This window comes from Mastomys coucha, unplaced genomic scaffold (assembly GCF_008632895.1).
Source record: "Mastomys coucha isolate ucsf_1 unplaced genomic scaffold, UCSF_Mcou_1 pScaffold14, whole genome shotgun sequence".
Lineage (NCBI taxonomy): Eukaryota > Metazoa > Chordata > Mammalia > Rodentia > Muridae > Mastomys > Mastomys coucha.
Window position 1 is genome coordinate 118,602,412 of NW_022196896.1, and position 11,632 is coordinate 118,614,043.

Below are 11,632 nucleotides of genomic sequence, written 5' to 3' on the forward strand. Positions count from 1 at the left end.
GATGTATGGGGGCTGTGGCTGCTCGGGACAGGGAAAGCTGCAGGGGACAGGGAAAGCTGCAGAGTCCTCATCGCCTGGGTGGCTCCAGGGTAACAAAGCTGACCCATGGAAGCCGATTGGCCTCTAACCTCAGGCACCTACTGTTACGCATGAGCACTGAGATGCTCAGAGCTCAGATCCCCATTGGCCCTGTGCCTAGTGAGGATGCTGAAGGAGCCTTGTAAGTTTCCCAGGAGGCCCTGAGAGAGGATCCAACTCTAGGGGAGGTAGTTTGGAGGTGCTTCAGATTCTAGGGTCCCTCTGCACCCCAGGCCTTTATTCCCACCTCAGCAAGAACAGTTTTTTTTTTTTCCTTGCCCTATAGAATCTGAAGGTGGTTAACCCATTCCTTGTCTACCAGCCCATCAGCTGCCATGCCCTGGGGCAGGTGACTCTCACCTCTAGGGTAGTATTACTGTGTCTGAAAAGGCACCTTGCCAGCTAGAGTCAAGGCATGGTTGTGGAGGTGTAGGGCAAAAAGTAGGCAGTACCTGAGGGCTCAGTGGAAGGGAAGATGGCAGCGCTGCTGAAGTGTAGTTGGCGTAAGAGGGGAGAGACTGAAGGACATTTGGGAGTCTGTCCTGCCGGAGTGGACCAGGAACCCACTGGCAACAGGGTCTACTGCAGGAATGCTCCTCCACTCAGGTCCCTGGGTCCCAGACCTCTGGAGGCTGCATTTAAGTAGCTCCCTAACAAAAAAAGGAAAGACACATCTGAAGGTTTGCCGTGGAAGCAGACAGTGCTAGGAAGAGATCCAGGAATGCTAGCAGACGCCTGACCAGCTCTACGGTGCAAGCTACGCACTCAAGTCTGGGACCTAGTAACAGGCAGCCTCCTGGGTGTGGAGTCTGTGGGGAAGGGAAGCCTCTGGATCTGTTGGGGTGGGAATCCCCCCCCCCAGATCTGGGGTCCGTGGAGTAGGCATACCCCCAGGTCTGTGAGGCAAGGCGTTACTCTCCAGTCTTTGGGAAAGGCGCATCTAGGTTCTATGCAGACTGCTCCCCAGATCCTGGGATCTGAGGCATAGTCCTCCCCACCCACAGGTCGAGGTTCTGTGGGGACAGCCATTCCCACACAGCTCTGGGGTCTAAACGCAGGCATCCTGTCTGGGTCTGGGATCTATTGGATGACTAGCTCCCCCCCCCCACACACACACACAAGGTCTGGGGTCTGTGGGGCAGGCAACCCCACCACACACTACCTCCTCTCATCTGGGGTCTAGAGGTGTCAGCATGAGCTCTGTCTCCTGGACACACTTGTCCAGTCAGAGAAGTGTTCAGGGTGTTCCCTATCTATGGGGCCTGAGATAACCAAAGTGAAGAAGTTACTTTGTTTCAGCAATCCTGTGGTCCTAGTAAAGGGCAGTGTGGGGGCAGACATTACTGTGTAGCTGAGGCTCCTCTGTGGAGGCGGGACCTGACCTGGTCATCTGAAGATTCAGAATGTCTCCACAGTGGTGGCTGGGAAAGAGGTTGGCTAGGCCAGTTGACCTTGGCCCAGGAAGGTCAAGGCTGAGAGGGCAGGCTGCAGGAGGGTGGGAGTGGTCTTGGGGAGAACTTGCTGGGAATTGCTCTTCGCTGCAGTCCTTCCCTCTAGGCACTGGCTTCAGGGGCCCTCCCCTTGACACTCCTTCCTTATCAGAGCATATCTAGTCTCTGTGCTAGCCCCACAGACTTCCCAGCGCTGGGGCTGACTCCCTCTACACCAATGAAAGCTCTGGTTTCCCATATTTCCCTGTATTCAACCTCAGGTGTTCTGACCATTCCTCTGTGTCCCTCTGTAAGTCCAGCTCATACCATGGTGGGCATTTCCCTATTTCCCCAGGCAGTGTAATATCGTGGGTGGGCCAGCTCCAGGCATGTGCTCTCCTGTCTGGAACAAGGCTGACATCTGGCACACACAACCTGGATTGACAGTTCCTGCCAGGGGAGGGGAGTGAGTGTACCAGGTGGGCAGGTGACGGTTGCAGGAGCAGATGTGGGCCTGTAACAAAATGGCAAGGGCCCTTGCCAGCACCTCGTCCCCAGGTTCTGCACCCAGAGCCCAGGGCTAGGTGACAGTACCCGCCTGTGTTTCACCTTGCCTACAGATCTGGTGGCTGGACCCGGAGCTGACCTATGGCAACGCCAAGCCTTTCGTCTTCACCCAGGGACACTCTGTGTGCAACCGCTCCTTCTTCCCGTGCTTCGATACGCCCGCGGTCAAGTGTACCTACTCAGCCGTTGTCAAGGTCGGGACCACGATTGGGGTTGTTTCTGCCTCCTTTGGGCATTGTCAGGGCTGGAGATTACAGAAGCTCTGCAGATGGGCTCTGGCCACCCACTCCTGTACTCCTCTGATCTGCCTAGACTGGGGTCCCAGCTGCTTAGTGGGACAGTCATGGCCACCTTATGGAGACCAGGTGAAGGGACCAGGGTACAGCACTGAGAAAGAGATGCTGCCTGATAATTGGTTTCCAAGACCTCTAGACCTTCAGGAACTTGGAGGAGATTCTTGAGTTAGAGCCAAACATGGCAGCCTCCAACTGGAGCAGATTTAGGGTTCTAGTGTGTGGTCCACTCGAGGGGACGTGGTTCCTTGACCCAACCTGTGAGCCTATCTGATAAGAATCTGAGGGCTCCCTCCTGGAACTCCCTGACCTGGGCTGTGGTGGTCACTCTTGGGGGATGGAGGGCTCCCTGATGGGACCATAAGGTTCCCCGTCGGGCTAGAGAGATGGCTCAGCAGTAAAGAGCACTGGCTGCTCTTCCAGAGGTCCTGAGTTCAATTCCCAGCAACCAGCAACCACATGTTGGTTCACAACCATCTGTAACAGGATCTGATGCCCTCTTCTGGTGTGTCTGAAGACAGCTATAGTGTACTCCTATAAATAACAAATAAATCTTAAAAAAAAAAAAGGTCCCTGTCACAAACAAGGGGAGGTCCTCTGACCTGAGTTGTGGAGTCCCCTACTGAAAGTGTGGTTCCCTTTCCTGGGAGGTGGTTGTCTGGTAGAGTGCCAATCCTCAGCCCGGCCCATTGCAGGCTCCATTAGGGGTACAGGTGCTGATGAGTGCGACTCAGAGCGTGTACGTGGAAGAGGAAGGCCTCTACCATTTCCACATGGAGCACCCAGTACCTGCCTACCTCGTAGCCCTTGTGGCCGGAGACCTCAAGCCAGCAGACATTGGGCCCAGGTAAGGCCCCTCTGCACCCTGCTACACTGTTCTGGGCCCCTGGGCCTCAGGGAGAGCCCAGAAGGTGACAGATCATGCACAGGCGTACAGGTGCCTCTGCACACACTGTCCTCAGACATAAAACTACCTGACCCATCCAGCGCCCTGCCTAGCAGTCGCTCAGCACTCCCAGGGCTACCACACAGCCAGCTGTACCCTCCTGTCCTTCACAGCTGCTTCATTTCATTGACAAAAGGACTGGGTTCATTAATTCACCTTGCGTTCCTTAAGCAGTTCCCTTACCTGTTGTGGGAAGGACCCCCATTCAGAGAGCAGGGCCAGACAAGGCCAAGGGAGATCCACGGGATGAGTAAGGTCCCCGGCTTTTCAGCCTCAGTCCACCTTCTCTGCCCTGTGACAGGAGCCGTGTGTGGGCCGAGCCATGCCTCCTGCCCACAGCCACCAGCAAGCTCTCAGGTGCCGTGGAACAATGGCTGAGTGCAGCAGAGCGGTTATACGGGCCATACATGTGGGGCAGGTATGTCTGTCTGTGGGGCAGGTAGATCTGTCCGCTCCTTTTCCTGGGTGACTATATTCTTCCCCCCAGAGAAAGATATAGGGCTAGACTGGGCACTCTCTATGTGAGTTCCCTGTCCTCTGTCTCCTGGAGAGGAAGGGGACACTACGGGGCTGGGCTGCCATCCCACATGAAGCATACATGTGTGGGCTTGGGGAGGGGCTCTGACCATGGTCAGAGCCCTACTATTCCTCACCCTGCACCTCTGGGCACAGATATGACATCGTCTTCCTGCCGCCCTCCTTCCCCATCGTGGCCATGGAGAACCCCTGCCTCACCTTCATCATCTCCTCCATCCTTGAGAGTGACGAGTTCCTGGTGATTGATGTCATCCATGAGGTAGCCCACAGCTGGTTCGGCAATGCTGTCACCAACGCCACTTGGGAGGAGATGTGGCTGAGTGAGGGCCTGGCCACCTACGCACAGCGCCGCATCACCACGGAGACCTATGGTATTGTCTGAGGCAGCTATGGCAGGGGTAGAGGTCTTGGGCCCTCTTAGGCACCAATTGCAAGGGGCTCGGAGCCTTGCCTAGCCTCCAGCTTGACAGCATCTAGCCATGTCTGGGTTTGGATGGTGGGCAGAGAGTGGCAACCCCACTATAGGGCCTCCAGCCTCCCTGACCTCCCCCTTTATTCTGACTCCACTCAGGGGCTGCCTTCACCTGCCTAGAGACAGCCTTCCGCTTGGATGCCCTGCATAGGCAGATGCGGCTTCTTGGGGAAGATAGCCCGGTTAGCAAGTTGCAGGTCAAGCTAGAACCAGGTACTCTCTACTCCAGGCTCACCCCGGGAACCCATGCATGGCATCTCCAGGCCCTCCTCTCCTGCTGTTCACTTGCTTTGCTGGGGCTTCTCTACCTCACCATGCCTGAATTCCTTCCAAGGCCAGCCTGGGTGCCCATAGCCCCCAGGGAAAACCTCTCAGGTGCCTCCACCTACCACCGTCCCACAGGGACTGAGAACTGGTTTTCATGGAGCAGAGCAAACTCCATCTGTGTACCCAGGATGTTGATACTCATGTGGGGGACTGTGGCCCTCCCCGTTGGCCTATCCTCAGTTCTAGACTACTGCCCCAGCCCCACCATGCAGGACACGAATGTCCAGCAGCATCCCAGACAAGGCGTTTCCCTGCAGGAGTGAATCCCAGTCACCTGATGAACCTGTTCACCTATGAGAAGGGCTACTGCTTCGTTTACTACCTGTCCCAGCTCTGTGGCGATCCCCAGCGCTTTGACGACTTTCTCCGAGTAAGTATATTGGCCCCACCACCTCCTTTCCAAAACTCTTCCAGCTGACAGAGTTGTCCTTCTCTGAGGAGGAGGGGACCCGGGGACCAGACTGGGACTTGGCCTGCTGAGGTACTGTCCCCTCCTTCTCCTACCCTTTCAGCAGGGCCTGTGGGCCACCTGGACTGTGGTGCACATCTTTAGAAGATGTCCCAGTGTGCCAACCCTGCTCTGCCAGAGCTAAAACATCCCCAGCCTTCCTTCCATACCTGCTAAGGCCTTGCCCCTCATCTCACAGGCCTATGTGGAGAAATACAAATTCACCAGTGTGGTGGCCCAGGACCTGCTGGACTCCTTCTTGAGCTTCTTTCCTGAACTGAAGGAGCAGAGCGTGCACTGTCGGGCAGGTGAGGCTGTCAGCCACGGCTGCGCTGTGCGGGGTCTAGGTCAGGATGCTGCGAGAGTAAAGAGCAGTTTGGACCTCCCAGTCTAAGGGATCCTAGCAGGGAGAGAGGGGCAGGGGCTTCCTGGAGGAGGTGGCCCCCAGGCTAAGCAGGCCAAGCTAAGCAGCCAGTAGGGAAGAGTTGTAACAAGAGCCATGCAGAGTTCCTAGAGGAGGATGAGCAAGGAAGGTGACGGCATCAGCCCTAGAACTGGCTGGCCCTGCTTGGGCATAGTAGGGGTCTTCTGGGGATCTGAGGGCCTAGAGACTAAAGAAAGCACTGGAGGAGCTATGTATGCTTGGGAAATACAGTTGGCTAGAGGGCTGAGAATGGTGACCCTAAGTTTTAGAAGGTATATAAGTGCTCAGTGGGGTTGGTGGGGGTCCTCAGAGCCTGTGTACTTCATGGAGCAGGACAGTACAGAGCCTTCTCCACCCAGTGATATATATATAGGACAGGCACATAACAGGTGGAGATCCCTTGGTCACCATTCTAAGCTTTCTGGCCTCTCTGTGACCTTCATAAGAGCCCTTTCCAGTGGCTCCAAGGGGGAGGCACAAACTTCTAGGGGACAGCTCGTTGCCTTTGAGAACCTTGAGTCCTAGAAGAGACCACCTGCCCAGGGATACCCTTTGGGCTTGGAGTCTCCCTGGCAGGCTGCTCTGCTGGGCCCTCCCCAGCCTAGGCAGGGACCCCAGGCCTGGTCTTCCTGCAGGGCTGGAGTTCGAGCGCTGGCTCAATGCCACAGGCCCACCACTGGCTGAGCCAGACCTGTCTCAGGGGTCTAGCCTAACCCGGCCTGTGGAAGCCCTTTTCCAGCTGTGGACTGCAGAGCCCCTGGAGCAGGCAGCAGCTTCAGCCAGTGCCATTGACATCTCCAAGTGGAGGACCTTCCAGACAGCACTCTTCCTGGACCGGCTGCTAGATGGATCCCCGTTGCCCCAGGGTGGGTCCCACAGTCAACAGGGTAGCTGTTGGGAAAGGGATGTGGCTCCAGCCCACCCCTGACCTGCCCACCACCCCACAGAGGTGGTGATGAGCCTGTCCAAGTGCTACTCATCCCTGCTGGACTCCATGAACGCTGAGATCCGCATCCGCTGGCTGCAGATCGTCGTCCGCAATGACTACTATCCTGATCTTCACAGGGTCCGCCGTTTCCTGGAGAGCCAGGTGCAACTACATGCTGGGGCATGACTAGAGGGTGGGACAGCATCCCCACTCCTTGCCCAGCCTTTATAGCCCAAACTCTGAGACAGCCTAGAGGGAGAGGAGGGTGAGACTGATGGAGGACTGTAGCATGTGAGTCCAGGCAAAGCCATCCTGAGCATCTGGGGCACATCTGAATCTGGGTGGTGGAGGGTGTGCAGGGGAGCCTGCTAGTGTGACACGGTGCCTCCTGCAGATGTCGCGCATGTACACCATCCCACTGTATGAGGACCTCTGCACTGGTGCCCTCAAGTCCTTCGCACTAGAGGTCTTCTACCAGACGCAGGGCCGGCTGCATCCCAACTTGCGCAGAACCATCCAGCAGATCCTGTCCCAGGGCCTAGGCCCCAGTGCAGAGCCCAGTGCCGCGCCCAGCACGGAGCTAGGTGGTGCTGAGGCAGACACGAACCCAGACTCGCCAGCCCTGCTGCTCGGGGACGAGGCCCCCAGCAGCACCATCTCTCTCAGGGACGTCAATGTGTCTGCCTAGCCTTGATGGTGACTGACCCTCGACCTCCCAGACACCACGATTGTGCCTTTAGTGGTCCGGGCCGCCATGACTGCGCCTTGGCTCTGGCCACGAGCTCTGCCCGGGACCATACACCTCTCCTATTGGCTCCAGGCCTTGGGGAAAAGGATCTTGTGTCCATTGATGCCCGTGAACCAGGGCCCACCCTGTCCCTGCTCTCTTGCACTGCAGGCCCCAGGGATGGCCTATATGCACTATGCCTCCTGTTTCAACACTGACAGCCATGCCTCACCCTGGAAGCCAGCATCTGCTGACACTGCCCTGGGGACAGTGACCCCAGCAGTCCCACAGCAACAACCACAATGTGCCTTATGTGTGCCAGAGACCCAGGATGCACGGTCCTGGAGATGTGCTTTCTTACAGATCCCTGTGTCTGGTCCCTGGGCTGGAAAGCCTTCTGAGGGGCAGAAGACAGAGACAAGGACACAGGCATCCCATCAGTGTAGGAGCAGGAGACAGAGGGAGAGGCTAGACTTCTCAAGCAGGCCTGTCTCTGTACCTGGGTCTAGGCCCCAAAGGTACAGGGAAGGATGGCCTGTCCTGGTGGCTACCCTGGTACCATTGGTGCTCTCTGTGCCTGCCTGCTGAGAGAGACACCAGGCTGTGAGCTTCAGCCTGGGACCACTGCAGCAGGAACCATGGTGACTGTCCCATTAAATCTCCACTCTGCAGATCTGACCTCCCTTCCTATTTGTCACTACCCTGTCTTTTGCACCTACCAAGCTGCCAGGGCTTAGGCTGGAAGAGATGAGAATTGGTCAAGGAATCACAGTCATAGTCTGCCCCTACAGACAGACCTCAATAGAGGTGGGAACCTAACCCTGAAGGCTCAGATGAGGATGGGGGCGGCAGGGGAATGGGAGGTGGAGAAGGTGGCTCCTTGTTATTCTCAGCTCCTCAATCAGACCTTCAGGACCCTAAAAAGGATGTTTGTCACCCTCATCTGGACTTTAATCTCTGTAACTCTGACCACACCTCTGCCTCTTATCACTGGGGCACCCAGGCCTCCAACACTAGAGTTCAGTAGAAGTATGAGTTACAGGGATTCATGGGAAATGCTGAGACTGGACTCCAGTCTGATCTATGAGGTCAGATGTCTCAGCTAACAAAAGGGAAGTGCCATGTGTCAAGTGGACTTGTGGTTGCTCAAAGACAAGCTGGTGACAGAGCCACCGTTGGGACCATTTGGTACTCTGCAGCCTCCAACCTTGGCAGTGTGCTGTGGCATGTCTTTTGTCACGAGCCACTGCCAGACTCAGTCACAAACTTCATACATGGTTACAGGAAATGGTAAAATGAGTAACTTGAAGCTTCCACCTGCTATCCAACCTCCAATCACTAAATGTCCCATTCACCTTCCTTCTCAGGAATCTTCCCTCAACAGACAGTCGAGCACCCCGAATCATATACCCCCAAATGAGTCCAGGAAGTAGGGTCACCTCTCCTTTGACAGTGTATGTGCACAGTGCCCACATGGCACTGTCTCAGGCTCTAGACCACTCAAACCATCCCTCCACACCAGCAGAGAGGCAGAGAGGACAACTGTAGAGACCTGCAGAAGGGAAAGGTTACTATTCTCTATTGTAACAGTATCTGACAGAAAGAAACAAAGAATAATTTGTTTTAGGCCATGGTGGCAGGAAAGGCTCAGTCAGTGGCGGCAGGGGCTTGCTGAAATCTTTCAGTATAACACAGCAGAGACCAGTTCAGAACTACAGGCAAATCAGACTGAAAGGCCAGCCCCTAGGGACCTATATTTTTACCAGCCAGGCTCTATCTCTTAAAGGCTTCATAGCCTTCAAAATAGCACCATAAACTTGATTGTTCCACATCTGAGCCTGCCCTGGGTAGGTGAGAGGTATTTTCCGACTTAAAATATAATGGGCAGCTGGAAGATGCACGGCCAAGAATCCTATGTATTCCATTCAGTTTTGCTCTCTTTGGCCCACCATCCAGAGGGCCCACACCTAAAGACATCCACACAGGCCTCTTCAATAACAGAATCTCAACTATTCCAGCCAAGACTGCTTTCAAGTCTGTTGTCATCAACTTAGTCTTTGACGATACAGGTTGACACCTTCATGGTCTCCCAGAGCATTGATTCTAGATGCACCAGCTGTACCCACAATGCCCTCCAACTACCGATTAGATCTGTATAACATCAGGAATGACTCCCAGAAATTACTACCTAGGTTTAGGCCATGGTGGCAGGGAAGGACGTTCTAGGTTAGGTGCCTGCCTAGAATGTCCTCCTTGATGTCACCGGCTCTGGCTCTGCACGATGTTAGAGGTACAGAGGAGCACACTTTCAGCCACATCCTTGCCTTCCTGATCTCCACCTGTGCCCTTTCTCCAGCTGGTAAAGCTGAACTGCCTTAGAGTTGCTTCCCTGTAGCATCTTGCTAGGGCAGCCTGTAGCAGTCACGTACAGCCAGTGTTTCCAGTTTCCTCTACTATACCTACCCTACCCTTCCATCCACCATCTGCCTTGTGAGTCATCACTGGTGAGCCTCCGCGGGTGCTTTGTTCTCATCCCATGGCAAACCAACATTTCAAACCCCAATGCTGCTGCTACCCACAGCCTATCCCAGTCTACCACATGCCCAGTGTCCTGTTGGGCAGCACCCTTCCTCCCATGGGACTTTTGCATAGAGGCTAACTTACACCCCAACCATGATGGTCAGACCCACAAAGGGAAGGTGGGGGTATGTTGTCCTCTCTCCTGCCTGGGGCTACCCAGGAATCTGTACTAATGGAGGGGATTTTCAGTGTTTCCAGTCAGTGTGCTAGGGATTAAAAGACATGGAAGGGGTCTTGCCTATAGTGCAAACTCTTGAGGGTCATGTCCCATTTCTACTCCCATAGACTACCCCGGCCTGTGCATAGAGTATTTAGCAGATAGTACGAGTTCCCATCAGAGAAGCTGAGGTTGAAAGGTTAGGGGATATCTACATTTCAAGAAAGTAGAGATGAATTAGTCTGGTAGGCATATAGTATCTATGAAGCTGTGGGTAAAGATCCAAAAAAAAAAAAAAAGGCGGGACCTGGAGAGATGGCTCAGTGGTTAAGAGCACTGGCTGGTCTTCCTGTGGACCCAGGTTCCATTCCCAAGTCATCATAGCTACTTGCAACTGTAACTGCTGTCCCAGTAGATCAGATACCCTCTTCTAACCTCTGTGGGTACCAGGCACGTGTAGTGCACAGATGTTTATGCAGATCAAACACTCACACACACAAACTAATTTTTTAAACATTTTCAGAGGCCAGGGTCTTGACAGAAGAGACTGGAATCCATGGAAACCTGAAGCTTCCCTGAGGTGGTGGTGTGAGGAGATAGTGGGTCTGCAGGTAGTCCCTGTGTTACCTAGAGCCTTCAGCTGGATCCTTGGGGCCCAGCCAATGTTTTCTGGGACCCTTTCCAAAGGCCATGCCTTGTGCAGTTTGGAATGGCCATTAGCTCTCTCCTTCACAGAGACTTGGGAAGTGTTCTGTAGAATTTCCGGCATAAAGACAAGGCACAACTGAGATCACCCACGGGTTAATGCCAACAATGCAAAGGACATGAAACAATCCACACTTGCACTCAAGACACAGCTGGGAACACTGGCAGACAATGTCAGAGCAGACAGCTCAGACATAAACAGGAGAGGGTATAAAGAGACTACACCAATAGGAACAAGTTCCATAGGAACAGTAATGGCAGGAATGTAAATGCCAGGCACTTTGGACACTTTCAATAATGTTTTATATACAGCACACTGGGATTCACGATTGTGTTTTCATATTTTATATATTGCACTCATGCCCCCTTCTCCACCAATGAATTTCCTCTCATTCCCTCCCTTCCTCACTCCCCTTCCCTTACTTCTTTAGTCTGCATATTAGAGAAAGGGTTTTGCCTGAGTCAGGCTTCTTTTTATTCCATATATGTGAGTGTTTGTCTACATGTATGCAGGTCATCTGTAAGAGTGGCCAGTCTTAACCACTGAGCCATCTCTCCAGCAAACTGTCACCCCATCTTACTTCTGTTGACATGATAATCTCTAGTTCTATCAAATTCGCTGCCTAGGACATAGTTTCATAGATCTGTGACTGAATATTACTCCACTATATTTATTTACCATGTTTCCTTTACCTATTCATCTACTGATAGACATCTAAGCTAAGACCATATTCTAGTTGTCGTGAGCACTGTGATAAAAAACAGATATTCAGGGATCTCTGTTGTAGACTGCCTTAGAGTCACTCCAATACAAACCCAGAAGTGGTTTGGCTTGATCATATGGTAGTTGTATTTTTAATTTTTTGAAGAACTTCCATATTGCTTTCCATGGTGGCTGCACTAGTCTATATTACTCTAGCAATTTTTGTTGTGTTGATCATATTAGCATTCTGAATGGTAAAATCTCAACGTAGGGTGGTTTTTTTTGTTTGTTTTGTTTTTTTTTTTTTTTT

General features: G+C 53.5%; 1 protein-coding gene across 2 annotated transcripts in view; it reads left to right on the forward strand.

The window, feature by feature from the left end:
• Rnpepl1 (arginyl aminopeptidase like 1) overlaps window positions 1-7,855 on the forward strand; it is a 10,060-nt gene extending 2,205 nt beyond the window's left edge. The window contains exons 2-11 of one of the 2 annotated variants that reach the window (XM_031368462.1): window positions 2,129-2,269; window positions 3,064-3,215; window positions 3,616-3,732; window positions 3,987-4,222; window positions 4,423-4,536; window positions 4,908-5,020; window positions 5,298-5,406; window positions 6,158-6,388; window positions 6,470-6,612; window positions 6,845-7,855. In XM_031368462.1, coding sequence (XP_031224322.1) covers window positions 2,129-2,269; window positions 3,064-3,215; window positions 3,616-3,732; window positions 3,987-4,222; window positions 4,423-4,536; window positions 4,908-5,020; window positions 5,298-5,406; window positions 6,158-6,388; window positions 6,470-6,612; window positions 6,845-7,138 — 1,650 coding nt within the window. In that variant the 3' untranslated portion in view covers window positions 7,139-7,855. The remainder of the gene's footprint in view (window positions 1-2,128; window positions 2,270-3,063; window positions 3,216-3,615; window positions 3,733-3,986; window positions 4,223-4,422; window positions 4,537-4,907; window positions 5,021-5,297; window positions 5,407-6,157; window positions 6,389-6,469; window positions 6,613-6,844) is intronic. The other variant, XM_031368463.1, reaches the window with a different exon arrangement.
• Window positions 7,856-11,632: the final 3,777 nt, after the last annotated feature.